General features: G+C 39.2%; 1 protein-coding gene across 7 annotated transcripts in view; it reads left to right on the plus strand.

Annotated features, from left to right (window-relative positions):
• Positions 1-16231, plus strand: part of dlgap4a (discs, large (Drosophila) homolog-associated protein 4a) — a 101685-nt gene extending 85454 nt beyond the window's left edge. For 4 of the 7 annotated variants that reach the window (XM_084916576.1, XM_084916581.1, XM_084916578.1 and 1 more), the window contains 6 exons: positions 8121-8560; positions 8668-8762; positions 9767-10200; positions 12621-12712; positions 13075-13218; positions 13681-16231. In XM_084916576.1, the coding sequence (XP_084772702.1) occupies positions 8121-8560; positions 8668-8762; positions 9767-10200; positions 12621-12712; positions 13075-13218; positions 13681-13905 (1430 nt within the window). In that variant the 3' untranslated portion in view covers positions 13906-16231. The remainder of the gene's footprint in view (positions 1-8120; positions 8561-8667; positions 8763-9766; positions 10201-12620; positions 12713-13074; positions 13219-13680) is intronic. The other 3 variants (XM_084916577.1, XM_084916579.1, XM_084916582.1) reach the window with 1 other exon arrangement.
• Positions 16232-17961: the final 1730 nt, after the last annotated feature.

Consider the following 17961-nt stretch of genomic DNA (forward strand, 5'->3'; position numbering starts at 1 on the left):
GAGCTATTTGTTAACACAGTTGGACATTACAGTAAAGGCCAGTCCCATTTCCTGCTCTAATGGAATGCATTTATCTGAGAACTGCTTTCGCATTGGTTGAAATACTTTTGTTCAATCCAAAATCGCCAGCTCCTAAAAAATACAGTTGATTTTTAACTTTATGTTGTATTTTGCGTGCTGAATACAACAATGTGTCTCAGTGTAATATACATTTTGTGTATTACACTGAGACACATTTTAGTTGTGTTTAGTCTAGACATCAGACACAACATATTTACTGACACTAACAATCATGTATGTGTTTCTGTGTAGAAAAACAAATCAACCTCAGGTTGTTTAATTTATTTCAGTTATATTTCTAAGGGGCACACTTCACTCATATAGAGCTTAGTGTTTTTAATTGGTCATTATTAGTTTGAAAGAGAGTGCTGTATTTTGCAGTGAAAATTATGGAGTTGTGAAAGAGCTAATCTCAGAGACTTGTGGCATGCGTCCTTGATTTAACTGATTAGCTTCCAACCCAGACTGTTGACGTACTCCAATAGGTCAGATGTAGAACCACAGATGGCCTTAAAGATGTCAGACAATTCAGTAGAAAATGATCTCCAGTAGTAGGACAGTTGGACATGTTTTTGTCTGTAGACAATTATATGGAACATTTAATCTTATAATACTAGACAGAATAATGAAGAACCTGTAACTGTAGTATTAATGAACCCATAGCTGTTTGTTTTCATAATGTACTTTTGGTTTGATGTTGCAGTCTGTTGATCTGTGTTTTGTGTAAGCGCTTTGGGTTTTCCTATCAGTATGTAGGCTTTGTCTGTTTAATGGCTGGCTGCCTTTCCTTCTCAATAGATAGTTTTCTCCCATGAAGTCTGCCTGCCCTACCCAGTGATTTACTGTGTCTTCACTGACACCTTTAAGCCTGTTGCCCTTGTTTCTTAAAGAGTTGTGGAAAAGCACTATGTAATCCATACCCGATTCTTAAAACTGTGGTAACAAAATTAATACATGCCACATAATGGAGCTGTAGAAACCAGCAAAATTACAGCGCAAACCAACCTGTCATTTAAATATATACAAAAACTAAAATTTGCATGAAAACCTTACAGTAGGCTGTATTAAGCTCTACTGTGCAGGAAAAGATCAACTGTTGGTGACTGGCTTCACTCCAAGTGTTGGTTTTCATGAACATTATAGTAACCTGCTGTGACCTTAAAAGTCTAAGAAGTCCAAGGCTTTCTCTTTCTAAATAACATTTGAAATTCCTTTGTTATCCTGCTATGGTAATGTTTAACTAAAAACTCTGACACGCCTCCAAAGAGTACCTCAAACAATAACAGGTTTAAGCCTAGACACACTCAAACTCAAATATCCTCCTCTTTTGTGACGTCTAAGATCCTTTTGATGCAGAATCCCTCGTGTAAATATATCCATAATTTCAACAGATACCCCATGCCTAATTCAAATGTGTTATAAAACTCAAACTAATTTCCTGCTTACATGTAATTGGTTTTGATCAGATGCTCCATTTTGCATTTAATGGTTATTTTATTTGATTTAATTCATTTTTTTGAATCTCTGAATGCCTTCCTGTACATGTGAACAGTGTTTGTTTGTTTTTTCGTAAGAAGTCATGCTCAGCATGTGTCCTGCTCTAATCTTTCAGTCTGTGACTCCCACAGTCTGTCTGTCTGTTGTGCAGTAACACTGGCTAATCTTGGACAGAGCTTCCATCTCTTTTCATGATACTTGGCTCATGTCCCGAAAGGTTTATTCACAATAGGCTACAATATTGTTTGTGAGGGTTGGTGTGTGCTTTGCTTTTATGTACACCGAACTTGGTGCTTCAGTAGAAACTAATGTAAAAGCACAGTGTCTCCCCTTGAAGTTCACTCTGCAGCAGCCTAATTAACACATCAGACTGTAAGTCAGAACTCAAAATGAGATCAGCTGTGATCACAACTTAAATCCCAAACTGGCACACCAGATATCTTAAATTAAAATAAGAAAGTAAATTAAAAAAAACAAAACAGTTCTAATGGCATCAGTACACAGCTATGAGAATAGTCAGTCATATACATGGATGTTTTAGGCTGGTGTTCAGGTCGCATTAGTGGTCATCTGATAGCACTCAGACAGACCTGCTGATGGAGCCAGAGCATATTATGGGTCAGAGACTGCATAGCTCTCATAAAGAATTGTTTGATGATCATAGTGGTGTTGACAGCATTGGAATTGATCTAAATTGTTTTCTGAGTAAGAGAGAGCACCTCAAATAAGTGATTTGAAGACTCCTGCTGTCCATATAACCTTTCAAACTGGCAATGGGCTTTCTGAGTTCTGTTAGCTTATTGGCTTTTAATGTCTCAAATAGCTAGACTAAGAATAGAAAATGTAAAAAGTAAGAGATTCGATGAAATGTTTGAGCTTTTAAGCCCTTCAAAGTGGGTACATTGAAACTACTATTAAATGAAAAATTTGTTTTACTATAACAATGATTAAAGTAATAACAGTGTATTCGATTAAATATTGGAAACAACTTGAAATATATTTCTTGTGTTGATGAATCTACAGAGAAATGTAAGTAAAATGTGCAACTCCCCTAGTTTTTATGACACTTAAGAGTTTCAACTCATTGTTTAGCTAACCATCCAGCGGTTTTATTGTTTTGGTTCCCTGTCGGCGCACTCATAGCACTAAGTTTGGCCACGCAGAGCTTCGTGCTTACTTTTTGTTTTTTTTCATAGGTGCACACGCTCCAAAGTTTGAGATATTTAGGAGGCCATTTATGAGTTTACGTCCAACTTCTAGTTTGAACAAAAAGTAACAGTCTATAGCATTCTTTATACTTCTACTTTAGCTTTTTGTTTTGTTTTGTTTTTTACATGTGTAAAACAGCAAATAGGGACAGCAGGGCTTTTTAGACTTGGAGGTGCTCTTGGTTTGTCATACACTGGCTGAAGTTCTGGAAGCAAAGATAAACCATCATCAGGCTATGAGCTGATCCTGACCCAATATTTCAGGCATCGCAGACCTCGTCCATCCCTTTTCTGCACTACCCCTGTAGTAAGGCACATGAGGGCAACTGTCATATCACATACTGCCAAAGGATAGCAAAATAGGTTATGCCACTTGCAAGAGGTGTAAACAATCTGCAGTCAGCCCCCTTCACTGTGACTGAATGTTTGTAAAGGCCCATTAACCTATTTGTTGTTGTTACTTATAATTTGGGCTATTGTTGAATTGAATGAAAAGTGCACATGTGTGGTTAAGTGTTGACAGATATTTGGCTTATGATCAATTTTATTGCAGTGTGCAGTTAAGACCCAGTGCAGTCACCCAGCAAATGCAACTGAGGCATGTGCTGTGACTCTGTATGTAGTACGACACAATTAACTTTGGGAATTTCATGCATCCAAGCTATGAGTACTACAAGAAGTGCCTTTCTTTGGAAATAATAAATGTTCTGTTTTGCTCCTACGAAGGCATGGTTTCTGAGTTTGACACTGCTCGCCAGGACTGCATGAGTGACACATAGGGTGGATTCCAATCCACAGACATGTTTGTCTATGTTTGTGGGATTTAATAAGGGCTTTACTGGTTCTGTGAGTCACAGGCTGATGATGGGAGTGCAGTGCCTACAGAATTACAGGGTGTTAGGTTGCTATTTAAATTGAAACCACTACCGGGTAGAATAAATACTGCATTTTTATTATTGATTCAAAGTGGTGAGCTTTAAATTACTTGGTCAGCTAATTTTAAAGAAATATTTCATCCATCATGTGTGTCAGTAAATGCTGTATGTGGGCAGAAGCATTTGCTACTGTGTATTTTGCAACTCTTTGAGGCATATGTTGCTGATTATCGCACTGTTTAAATAGCAGGCTTCCCCTTATTTCTTGTAGAAAGCCTGTGGTTTTTCCTGGTTCCTTGCTTTTTTTCCCCCTTTTTTTTCATATTGTAGTTCATTCTACATCATGCACCACAACCCTGCATTCAGACTGATGACAGAAAAAGAGGCACCGTTCCTATTCCTTCACCCTGAGTCAGATTGTCTTAGTTCAGTGGTAATCCACTTTCAGGCCTCATTTCAGTTTCCCTTGAAAGAATTTGTAAGCGCGTGGTTCATGGGTTTCTGAGTGCCAGAATATGAAGCTTTATGTAAAGAAGTGCTCTGCTAAAGACAAACGGTGTTTTTACTAGAGATGGACCGATCCGATATTGTGTATCGTATCGGTCCGATACTGACCTAAATGACTGGATCGGATATCGGAGAGAAATAAAAAATGTAATCCAATCCATTAAATATCACGAAAGCACCTCACAAAACTTGCAACATGGCGTAACTCAGCTCATAACCTTACATGACGCATACTGCTCCGACTTGCGAGACCTGTCGGTGGTCTGGTTGAGCAGTTGGAGCCTCGCTACCAAACCGGCATTTCATCTCCGAGAAAATTATCCCAGAGAGAAGTAAAGCAAGTGTGTAAGTTCATCTCTGAATGTTTGTAAAGCATTCCCACGTTAAGCTTAACAACTGATACTGAATAAGGAGCAACTGCCTCTTCTCTCTCACTCCCTCTCCTGTTGCTACTTTAGTCATGAAACTGATCAATGATCGGCTGATCGGCTTTTCTGTTCTCTTGTTTGTTTTTGGCCCACTTTGCACCAGAAAGAGGAAACTAGCGGCTGAACAACAGCAGCACGTTTAAGCTTGATAAGCTGTTGTTAGAATGTATTTAATATTACTTTCTACACCAGGATCCTTTTCTACATAGCTGACAGCTGGTAACTGTGCAGGGGCGGGTCTAGCAAAGTTTAGCCAGGGGGGCAGGTAGGGCATTAACAGGGAAAAGGGGGCACAAAGACATACTTTTCTTTCTTATTCTCACTTAAAATGTCTAGCTTTTAATAAATAATTATCTGAATCTTACACCCAAAGTTTTAATCTGATGTAAGATGTATAGAAGTCCATTACTGTATATACAGGGAGTGCAGAATTATTAGGCAAGTTGTATTTTTGAGGAATAATTTTATTATTGAACAACAACCATGTTCTCAATGAACCCAAAAAACTCATTAATATCAAAGCTGAATGTTTTTGGAAGTAGTTTTTAGTTTGTTTTTAGTTTTAGCTATTTTAGGGGGATATCTGTGTGTGCAGGTGACTATTACTGTGCATAATTATTAGGCAACTTAACAAAAAACAAATATATACCCATTTCAATTATTTATTTTTACCAGTGAAACCAATATAACATCTCCACATTCACAAATATACATTTCTGACATTCAAAAACAAAACAAAAACAAATCAGCGACCAATATAGCCACCTTTCTTTGCAAGGACACTCAAAAGCCTGCCATCCATGGATTCTGTCAGTGTTTTGATCTGTTCACCATCAACATTGCGTGCAGCAGCAACCACAGCCTCCCAGACACTGTTCAGAGAGGTGTACTGTTTTCCCTCCTTGTAAATCTCACATTTGATGATGGACCACAGGTTCTCAATGGGGTTCAGATCAGGTGAACAAGGAGGCCATGTCATTAGTTTTTCTTCTTTTATACCCTTTCTTGCCAGCCACGCTGTGGAGTACTTGGACGCGTGTGATGGAGCATTGTCCTGCATGAAAATCATGTTTTTCTTGAAGGATGCAGACTTCTTCCTGTACCACTGCTTGAAGAAGGTGTCTTCCAGAAACTGGCAGTAGGACTGGGAGTTGAGCTTGACTCCATCCTCAACCCGAAAAGGCCCCACAAGCTCATCTTTGATGATACCAGCCCAAACCAGTACTCCACCTCCACCTTGCTGGCGTCTGAGTCGGACTGGAGCTCTCTGCCCTTTACCAATCCAGCCACGGGCCCATCCATCTGGCCCATCAAGACTCACTCTCATTTCATCAGTCCATAAAACCTTAGAAAAATCAGTCTTGAGATATTTCTTGGCCCAGTCTTGACGTTTCAGCTTGTGTGTCTTGTTCAGTGGTGGTCGTCTTTCAGCCTTTCTTACCTTGGCCATGTCTCTGAGTATTGCACACCTTGTGCTTTTGGGCACTCCAGTGATGTTGCAGCTCTGAAATATGGCCAAACTGGTGGCAAGTGGCATCTTGGCAGCTGCACGCTTGACTTTTCTCAGTTCATGGGCAGTTATTTTGCGCCTTGGTTTTTCCACACGCTTCTTGCGACCCTGTTGACTATTTTGAATGAAACACTTGATTGTTCAATGATCACGCTTCAGAAGCTTTGCAATTTTGAGATTGCTGCATCCCTCTGCAAGATATCTCACTATTTTTGACTTTTCTGAGCCTGTCAAGTCCTTCTTTTGACCCATTTTGCCAAAGGAAAGGAAGTTGCCTAATAATTATGCACACCTGATATAGGGTGTTGATGTCATTAGACCACACCCCTTCTCATTACAGAGATGCACATCACCTAATATGCTTAATTGGTAGTAGGCTTTCGAGCCTATACAGCTTGGAGTAAGACAACATGCATGAAGAGGATGATGTGGACAAAATACTCATTTGCCTAATAATTCTGCACTCCCTGTAGTAACTATTAAGTCTAATATACCCTAGTAAGCTATAGTACCTTTTCCTTCAGGAAAGTACCATCTGTGCAGTCTGCAATTCTGTTGAAGAAAGATGTTGAATCTATTTAATTATTGTGGAAAAATAATTGATTTCTGTGCATTTTTTTTTTTATTTTTTTTTTTACACGTGCATTAAATTAAAGTTGATTACGTCGATTAAGCATCGATGTAATCAACCTAACCCTGTTAGTTAGGTTGCTTAATATTTTCGCTAAGTACTCTTTAAAATACCATAATAGGGAGGAATGTGTAGGTTTAAGTTTATTAGATTGATCAGTATTGCTGAACTATGAAATATTATGGGTGCAGTGTATTTTTTGCATATGGGTATAACAGAATAGCTTTAGTGTTTTTGTGGGGGGTTTTTTAAACTTGAGTTTGAACTTGAAAAACAGTTTTATTGATTAAAAAATACACTATCTGATTCATATCGGTATCGGCAGATATCCAAATTTATGATATCGGTATCGGACATAAAAAAGTGGTATCGTGCCATCTCTAGTTTTTACTTACTAAATACTTAATTATAAAATAGTAATTGTTGAGTATTGGATTTGAGTTTGTAAAATGAAAAAGTCATCATTGAAAACACTAGTCGTCGGTGGAGTTTCTCTCTGATCCATTCTATCCTGTTTGATTTGAAAAATTAAGAACTAGTAGCCAAAAATCCATAGGAGGAAATGATGATAAGGACCAAATTCTATGTATCTATGTGTGTTGCTGCCGATATAGTGTTTACAAGGCCAGTTGTCGCTGATTGGTCTAACAAAGCTGAATGTATTGAGAACAAATGAAAGAGGGAAGCTCAATGGTAGTTGAAAGAACAGAGCAAGTGGAGGAGGGGAATAAAATACAATTGTTTGATTCCTTTTTGTTATGCTGTGGAGACAAAAGAAAAACATCACACACACAGATAGCCAGTCAAGTTTTGAATTGTGTTTTCCTGCTTCCTTTCCTATTCATACATTTACTGAAACATGTCAAGCATGACTGGGGAAAAAATGCAAAATGCAACAGGATAACTTTATTTATTTGACTAATCTGTACTTCAAATGGGATGAAAACACAAACAAAAGCTCAAAAATAGACTGCTACCCTCAGTTCCTGGATCCATAAGACCTAGAACTGTTGAGCTGAATATCACTAGAGAAGGCAGAGTTGTCTGCCTGACAGTCCCCAGAGCAAAAGGCCTGTGAAGGTGTGGCATATAAAGGAAGATCTCCAGAGACAGGCTGACGTCAATGGAACACAGCCACCAACAGAAGTACATTACTGTAAGCATAGAGGTAGCTTTTAGTACGGCCCAATAGAGACAGCAATAAGGGCAAGGTACACGTTTGTTTTTCAGATAGCCATGTTAATAGTTTTATGTTTTGGCATTTGGTACACACCAGCTGGCTTAGGGCTGGCTTAGTCTTGCTTTGTTTCAGTAGTCTTATGTGACAAAGTGCAGGATTCCCTTTCTAAGCCTTATGTTTTCATTCTTTTTGTTTTCTTTTTTTTTCTGTTCTTTTTTTGTCAGCAGTCAGCAATAGGAAAGCTCCTCCTCCAGTCCCTCCCCGTACCACCTCCAAGCCCCTCATCTCAGTGACATTACAGAGCAGCACCGAGTCAGCCCAAGACACATACCTTGACCAGCAGGACCGTGGCAGTGAGGTCAACAGCCAGTCAGGACGGAGCAACTCCTCTGACAGCCTCTGTAGCATACGCACGGGTAGCCTGGCTAAGGGGACCCAGCCTCCACCAGCACCTGTCCCTGCTGCAACCCCAGCACCATCTGCAGGCTCCATACCTCCTGTTCCAGCCCCCCGTGACCTCCCACCTACCACCACAACCACTACTGTTGCTACAAGTACCACTTCCACATATACTCAGTCCCAAAATGACACCCTAAGCAGTGGTACCACTCTAGAGCAGCCCCCGACTGCACCCAAGAGGAAACTTTCCTCTATTGGAATTCAAGTAAGTTTCTTTTTTTGTTGTTGTTGTTGCTGGAGATATAATCAAGCAGAGACAGACAGACAAACAGAGTTGCATTTCACTGATATATTGTGTTGTTCATTTTTCAGGTTGATTGTCTTCTGCCAGTTCCAAGAGAAGAACCCCTGCTGCTTAAACCTCTTAAGTTTCAGTCAATCGGAGTTCAAGTTGAAAACGGCAGGCCGTAAGTATACACTCATGTTTCCAGGCTTAAGCCTGATGTAGAGTTCTGCGGTAAATTTATGTCCTAATTTATGAGGTAACTGGAAATTGCTTTCATTCCTACACTGGAACCTGAAGTTACGAGGTAGATCTGATGTAGAAGTATAATTATAATTGTAAAACACAATAAAGAAAGAAAATAGATTTTTGTGACAGAAGATGTTAATTTTTACATCTTCTAATTTTTGTCATTAATGGTTTGATTTGAGTTTCATCGATCAGCTTCCTGCAGAGGTCCATTTTATATGCCCAGATGGGTCACACCTGTTTTTGCAGTACAAGATGGGGAGGGTTGGATAATGTTAAATAGGCTGTTTGTGTTTTAGTGTTTAGTATATGTGCTATAGTTATGTTATTGGCTTTAAAACAATGGTATTCTGGTGGTGGTGTTTGTTTGTTTTGAACTCTACTGTCAGGCCTGGTTTTAATGTGCTGTAGCTCTTGTACTTTTCCCTTCCTAACTGCATGCACTTACTGTCTCATTATTTCATCTCTGTTGCTCGTGCATCTGCAGCCTATACAGCAGTGAGTGGCTAAGGTCATTCAGCAGTCAGCCTGGCAGCAGCATAGCGCTCTGATGGATGGCTTTTTACTCTTGTTTTGACTGTAGTGAGCTGAACATAGCGAGAAAGAGGCCATTTAAACTTTTGCAGAGCACTGTAATTTCCCGTAATCACATTTGTTTGACAGTCCACTCTTTTTCTCCTGCTCATTATCTGTGAAGCCAGTTGTCTGATAAGCTTTCATGTTGTATACCTGATTTGTTGCTAATATCTGTACTGTCACATCCTCAATGCTATCTTTCCGAGTCTTTGCAGTAAATGATAATGCACAATCAGCCGCCACAGTCTTGTCAGTCAAATGCACTGACCTAGATCTGTTACTGTGGAACATGTTTGCCCCATCACTTAATTGTCTTTTTTGTCGAAGTTTGTCAGAAGCTGATATTTATGCATGTGTCTGCAGTCTCAGCCGGGACAGCAGCATGGCCTCCAGACAAAATACAGTGACTGAGCCTCAGGAGCCTAAGGATGCCGCACCCATAGAAAACAACACAACCAACTGCGCCAACAGTCAGACGGTGAATACTGCGCCGAACGGACAGGACAAAGCCATGGAGCAGCAGCCACTTAAACACAACTCAGCACCATCCAGGATATCCATCTCACCCCCAGAGACTCTCGACCCAGCTTTAGACCCCTCCTCGTTGCCGCCTCCAGATCCCAGCCTCGAGTCTGGAAACTGCAGCAGCCAGGGAGATGCTGTTCAGCCTACCACGCCAGCATGTCTCAGAGACGGCAACTGGTTTCTGAAGCTACTGCAGGCTGAAACAGGCCGCATGGAGGGATGGTGTCAGCAGATGGAGCAGGAGACCAAAGACAACAAGCTCTCAGAGGAGGGTAGGTGACAGAAATGGATAAGGTGGCTATCAGCACATTTACATAGGCCCCATTTTACTTTTGTCATGTGTCCTGTTTTCAGATAAGATATAATAATCTCATTTGCCCTTTGCCACATATGCTGTATGCCTGTCTGTTGGCCAGATCACAAATCTCTTTGCAATCTGTCGTAATTTTCCCACGGAACATGCAAATCGGGGTTGGACCTTTTCCAGACTGGTGTTATCGCTTCTGTCGCTCTTACTCCCTCTCACTCACCCATGCAGATCAGCACTATCTCTGTTGTCATTCAAGTGCAAAACAGGTCAAGGGCCAGATAAATCCCACAGCATGTGAGATTAATGTCAGTTTATACATGTAAGAAAGTGCTGTGTTTATGCACAGTATTTACTTGGTACTTGTTTTTTACATTTTGAACATTTGGCTTGAATCCTCAACTAGTAATGAAAAATTGAAATGAAATTATTAAAAAACTAAGCATGTTAGGTTGATTTCAAGAGTATCTTTCAACGTTAGATGTTAATGTGCTACAAAGAAAGATGGTTTTTTTTTAAAGAGCCACAGTTGTATAAAAATTGTAAAAAATCTGCTATCAGTTAATTGCCAAGAAGAATTGAGTTGCTGTGCTTGTTAGTGAAGTTCACAGACAGGACACTAGGTCAGGTCTCATCCCTGTTGATTAAGGACACAGAGACAAAGCCTGACAGAGTCATTACTGCCATTGATTCACAGTACTACAGCTTATTAGAGAGGACGGGGGCAGGGTAAGCATTAGTTTAGCTATAACAGAGCCACTGCAGACTCATTTCACTTATTCATGTCCCAAAATACCACTCAGGCTCTTAAGTAGATCAATCTCTGCAATGCCTTAAATATGAAAGAGCAAGAAACAGATGAGCAGTGTAGGCTCCTTCAGATAATCATTCCTCCTACTCTCTGTGGACCTGAATTATGAATTTCCATTTACATGCAAATACATGACTGAAAGAATCTTTTGTTGTCAACGCTATGAAAGAGTTTATAAAATACTTGTAAGAAAATTATTTACTGTCAAGCAAGATTAAATGGTAATTGTTAGTAAACACATTGCATCACACCTCTTCACGTCTTGACCAGGGTTTTAATAGTTTTGCAATTTTCATTAGTTTTTATTTTTATTTAGTTTTGACTTCAGATTTTCAATTTTATATCAGTTTTAATTAGTTTTTACCAATTGTTTGCTAGTTTAGTTTAGTTTTTATTTTTTTGAAAATCCTTAGTTTCAGTTTAGTTTTGATTAGTTTCAGTTATAGTTTTAGTTGTGTTTGCAATAATTAAGTGTAACAAAATCCCAGTTTCATCATATCAGTCATTCTCTTCTGCTTATCCTTGGGTATGTTGCTATTCCAGCTACCATACCCTGCACCCTGGACAGGTCGCCTGTCTGTCGCAGGGCTAACATGCAGAGACAGACAACTCACATTCCCACCTATGGGTTCTTTAAATAAATAAATAAATAAATAAAGGCAGATGAACAACCATTGATACCAGGCAACTATAAAATGTATATCTTGGCCCCAATGAGACTATTAACTCTTGCAGCACCGGGTGTTCGTAATTTTGGTTCAAGTGAATTGATAAACTTTTTGAAGGCCATTGACTCACACAGTTATGTAGATATCCCAGTCCTGTTGTCTCGGGATGCATCACGCTGCCTTGCCTGGGGTTAGCTTCTGTTTTCTGGGGATGAGGGTTGAGTGTGCTCCCTTACCTTCTCAAGGTAAGCTAGGTTAGCCTTCTTGTGTGAGCTTTTCAAGTGCACTTTAAGGTTTGTGGGATTTTTTTCCCTTTAGAAATGTGCCTCATAATTTGTCTCTTTCCACTACAAGACACTTGCTTTATCCAAAACACAGTCATATTCAAAGTAATCCCAAATTGGACTCTGGCGCTTTCTCCCGACTTTTCCTGACATGATTCTGCGCGTGGACGGAGCAGCAACACAGACGACTCGACTAACGTACTGCCACCTGCTGGCATAATTAGACAGCAAGAAAAAAATCTGGAAACTAAACTTCATTTTCACCCTTGACTCTTGTATGACACACACACATCAATGAAAACTAAACACATTTTTGCTATAAATTCAGTTAATTTTAGTTAGTTTTGTGAACACTCATTACAGTTTTAGTTAGTTTTCCTTTTTTTGTTTTTATTTTTATTTCCGTTAACGAAAATGTTTTTTCACTTCTAGTTTTCGTTATTTCGTTAGTTTTCGTTAACGATAATAACCTTGGTCTTGACCCTTTATGTACTTGAACTCAGACATGCAAAAAGACTCATGTATTAACTCTAAAACTCAAAGTTTGTTTCTAATATGTCTTTATTCTAACTGGAAATGTTTCTTTGCTTGTTAAGGGTTTGTCATATTTGTGTCTTTGTAGTTTTGGGGACGATCCGCAGTGCAGTAGGGAGTGCTCAGCTCCTCATATCACAGAAGTTTGAGCAGTTCAGAGGGCTCTGTAATGAGAACTTGGTGAGTGGCTTCATTATGTCCTGTTGAGTGTGTGTGTGTGTGTGTGTTTGTTGTCCTACTTTTGTTGCCCAATTGTAAAAGATCATTTGTTTTCCATTATTTGACCTACATAAAGGGAGATCTCATTGTTTTATGTTAATTAGGAAAGTTTCAAGCAGAAATGCAAACTTCACACCGATCTTACACGATTGGTCACTTGTCCTACTGCAATATTCTAATTGTTGATTGGCGTCAAATGTATTTTATTTTCATCTATTTGCTTAAAGGCAGGCTGCCCGGGAAGTATTTGTGTGGGTAAGGATGTGACTAATTTTCTCTGTTTGGTCCAAATCTATTCATCTGTCTCACTTTCCTTTCCCTAGAATATAAATGCCAACCCACGACCAACATCGCAGGACCTTGCAGGGTTCTGGGATCTGCTACAGCTCTCGATAGAAGACATCAGTATGAAGTTTGATGAGCTCTACCAACTTAAAGCCAACAACTGGCAGCTTCCTGAGAAGAAGGTGATGTTGGGTACCTTACATTTTTGTTTCACTTGAGATTTTTAGATTGGTGCCATGGTTGTCATAATTAGTCATTCAGCAAAAAGTTAATCAGCATAATATTTCTTTGGTAGTTTTTCAAGTAAAACTGCTAAATGTTCTCTGGTGCCAGCTCCTTAGCAGTGTGAATTTTTCTCTGTTTTAAATGGCTAGAAATTGGACACCATTGTTTTTTGGACAGTTGGCTCATTAAGCCAAAGGAAGTTGAAGATATTTCAGAATTTTCTGACATTTTAATTTAATTGACAGCTTGATCAATAATGAGTGTTAATTTTAGTTGTAAATGCAAGCCTGGAGGATTTTAAATTATTTCCTAAGTGCTTAATGGACTACATATGACACTTAATCATCACTACTGGAAGTGTGTTTTGCTAGTGCCACACCATATCTCACTCTTTTCCCCTCTTGACATAATTTCCTCAGGATGAAAACAAGCAGCTTCCATCATCTGTGCCAAAGAAGCAGAGTAAGCCGCGGCTGTCAGCAGAGAAGGACAAGAGCGTGGACTCTGCTGCAGACAAGCAGCGGCAAGAAGCCAGAAAAAGGTTGATGGCAGCAAAGCGTGCGGCATCAGTACGACAGAACTCCGCCACAGAAAGTGCTGACAGCATCGAAATCTACGTCCCCGAGGCCCAGACCCGCCTCTGAGAGCAAACCAGCACCGATCAAAAAATTGCTAACGCACTTCAGACATTCATTGACACAACACAAATCTGAGACACACACACAAATATATATATATATATATATATATATATATATATATATTGGATGCACAGAGGCCGATCCCTCATAGCTGCACAGGAGATATGTGGGGATCACAAATAATCAAGAAAAATGCAGATCACCAACCTGCTGCCATGGGACAGAAGTAACCTTGACAGATGTTAAATACTATTGTTATTATTGTTATTATTGATATTATAATAATTATTATTATCTCCTAAAGTATTTCAAGACTGTCTTAAATGTGCAAGTATCTTCGATAAGGACATCCTGTACCTTGTGAGCTGAAGAATCTTGGTATCCCAGAAGTTTACTCTCTTAAAAACTCCCTTCACTGCTGAGTCTACCGGCAAGTTGCGGCTGCCAGGTTTACGAGCTGAGCGACCATCCACACACACTCAGGACACACATGCAGGTGTACTCACTGTCCACAGAGTCTTCCTGTTCTCTCTCTTTGTATTTGGCTGCCACTCGTTGGGTGTGGTGTGTACGCTTTACTGTGTAAGAATTATAAGATGGCGTTAGTGTACTCAGAGGTTTAAAATGCAGAGAACCAGAGGAAGGCAGTAGCATATATATTATAAATATCACACTATTACAATGTTCATTTTGTAAATGTTGTATACCAGATTATTTGTTAGAAAGAGGTCAGTGTTCAGTACCAAGGTAGTTTTTTATAGATCGAGTACATTTACTGTCATGATATATTAGCACTTGATGCAATCATTCACCCCCCATTTATCTTCCTCTTCTTTTCACCAGTGCACATTACACAGTCTGTGGATACCCATTCTTAAAGTCTTACTTTGGTTAGTTTTTGGTAAGGGATATGAGGAAGGATCGCCCAGCCAGTGAGGAAAAAGTGGAATGTATGAAATGTATGTGTTTGCAGCTCATGTTGACTTGATCACTGCACTTTCCATTCACCTCAGATCAAGTTTGCCCACCTTTTGTTATCCTAATCATTCTGACCTTCACTACATCCTCATGCGATGTAGGGGGACCAAGACATTCACCACTTGATATGGCATTCCCATTCAATGGCATCCCCACACTTGTGTGTGAGGGTGGGGGTTTCCTTGCTTCTGGAAAGAAAATGGAATAGCATAGCAATAATAAAATCATATTAGAACAAGCAATGCAGTAGGTACCCAGTCTTAAGTTATTTAATCAACATTTCCAGTAGGACTTTATTAGCATGAAGGATGAATGTTTTGGGGTTTTTTTGTTCTTCTATGAACTAACCTTCCTTAAAATAACAAGAATCTCAGGTTGAACACTTAAGCTCAACAGTAAAAACCACTATGGATGGAATATTTATTATACAGCCTCTGGGCCAAAATCTTGGATCCTTTGCCAAATATTCCATAGGACTCCAGGCCTACATGGTGTTCTTCTATAAGGAAAAGGACTTTTTAGTAAGGTTTGGTGATGTAACGAAAGGGGTCAGTTTGACTCCTCTGAAATCACGATTCCTTTACGCCCCTTTCTAGCAGCTAGAACTCCCACCCCTTTTGAAAATGAAGAACTGTGGTACAATGTTTGTTTTGGGGTTTTTTTGTTTGTTTGTTTTTTATGCCATTTGACACATTTTTGTGACATTCATCCAAAATGAGATCAATCTAAACATGCGTGGACGTCTGTAATTTACAATAATAAATGGTGCTGCGAGGGATTTGATATTGTGCCAACGTGGCAATGATCATCAACCTTTTAGTTTCATCTTATTAGGATTTTATTTAATGTTATTATTATTTAATCTGCTCATGAATTCAGTTGCCTGTGTGTGCATTCTCAGAAAAGTTTGTGTTTGCATCCGCTCACTCCAGATATGCTATGCCTCATCTCTGTATAAGCTCATGACACTTTGGCTATGGGACTGGAATAGTTTCCATGTTTCCAGTTTCTTAAATGGAAACTCAAGTGCCAAGGGTATATGAGTGGAACAGGGTATAGCACATACTCATGCAAAAGTGTAGGTAGTGTAGGTTGACTCACTTTTTCTTTTTTTTTTTTGTTGCAAGAGCTGGCTCTCCCCCTACTGGTCAGTTTTTTGCATGACACTCCAGACATTTTGTTCTGCTCCATTTTGAATTTTTAGTTAACGTCCAAAAAGACACGAAATTGAACTGGGAATGCTGACACAACACTGCGTTGTCAAATTTCTTATTCTCTTATTTGTATTACATCAAAAATGGACATGTGCATTTCATTGTCCAAAGAAATCATTAAACATCCCTTTGCTACATGTCCTGTCATCATTCTTGCTGTCTTTTTTTTATTGCACTCATTCATGAAACGGTAGTAATATTAGCTGCTAAGTTAATATTACACAGATAAATCACAAGCATTAGAGTAGATCTTTTATTGTTACCGTGTAATCTCTAAAAGCATGGCCTTCTTACATATAAAATATACAAAGATCCTTGCCAGTGAATTTTCAGTATTCCATATCATGGGTCTTACAAATTATCTGAAGCTATTAAATCTGTGTAAGGCATTCAGGGTATGCACTGTACGTAAGTGTTTATTACTGTGACAAATGGTGGAAAGTCCTTTACTTTTTATCTTCTATCATTTGAGAGCTGGATCCCTTTATTTGCCTGTGTACTGAACTTTTAAGAGAGCAAGACCTGATCAGGGATCTTCAGACAGTTTGTTTACCAGTACTTCCTGAGTTTCAAAGGGCTACAAAATGGACACACGATGACCAGAAGGTGCAACTCTAGAGGCAGATTATGTGGATTTGCTATTCAGCCACCATGTGGACGAGGCAATATTCTTCAGCTAAGACGTTTCTAGAAGTTTTTGAAGACACAGACATTTTGGGTAATCTTTTGGGTAAAAATTGGGTCATTGGTTGTGCTTAATGGACAGAAAGCCCATTCTGACTTCAGTGCTCACCCTTGTGGCCACATATCTGTCCTCTCAGAGACCAGCCAGGAAAATGAGCAAAAACTATGTAGTTCCAGATTATCTCCTACTGACAAACATTATTTTACAAAATAAGCACATATCTTGCAGACAAAGGGTTGTTTAATGTTATGGTGTATTAGTTAGACACTGTGAGGCTAGTTTCTTTTAAGAGAATAAAGAATTGTGATTCCCATGACTTATGAGTTGGCACTTTTTCTGTGTTAATTAAATGTAGAATTAAATGGGAATGCCACTCATATTTGAAGTTCACTGTATGTTTTTTTCCTTGGAAATATGTTTTTAAAAAGATACCACAATTCTATCTTGGTTGTTCTTGCAGCTTTTTAGTCCATCTAGGCATGTTGTCCTGGTAACACTAACAATGACAAAGGACACGTAGAGAAACAAACCCTTAACCCTTCTTGTAAGATATTCAGAGGCTCTTCCATCCTGCTGGGGGCTTTTTGATGGCAGGAAGGTTCTGTTCCACTTGTGTACTTGAATGCAAACACACTGCAAAACAATACAATAGCTAAGATTACCTTTAATCTATGATGAAACATTTCTATATTAATGGGAGTGGCCTCTTCCACACTGACAATGCCTCCATATATGGGACACAAGGAGTCACTGAATAGTGAAATCAAAACACAATTTAAGGGAATATCTTCCAGAAGAGTACCAGTGGGTTTTTCTTACTTTATTTCTCACTTTTGTCTGCTTTTTTGCTTTGGCTTTTATTTTTGGTCTTTTAGTTAAAATGAATGGAAAATAATCCAATATGTTTCAAATAGTGTCCAACTTTGTTTTAAGTGCTGGGAAAGGCTTTTTCCTGTTTCAGCACGACACACACCAAACACGACACACTAAACCAAGTCAGTTTGTTGAGCAACTGGACCTGCTTCCACAGAGGCTTGACATAAACCCCAATCAAACACTGCTCTAATTAATTTGAACACAGACTGTGAGCAACCCCGTATCACACAACAAGACTGACCAACCTCACAAATGTTCTCATGGATTAGTAAGAGCTAATCCCAGCAGCCAGGCTTCAAAACTTCA

This window comes from Perissodus microlepis, chromosome 20, assembly GCF_051167445.1.
Source record: "Perissodus microlepis isolate ML-2025 ecotype Zambia chromosome 20, ASM5116744v1, whole genome shotgun sequence".
Taxonomy (NCBI): domain Eukaryota; kingdom Metazoa; phylum Chordata; class Actinopteri; order Cichliformes; family Cichlidae; genus Perissodus; species Perissodus microlepis.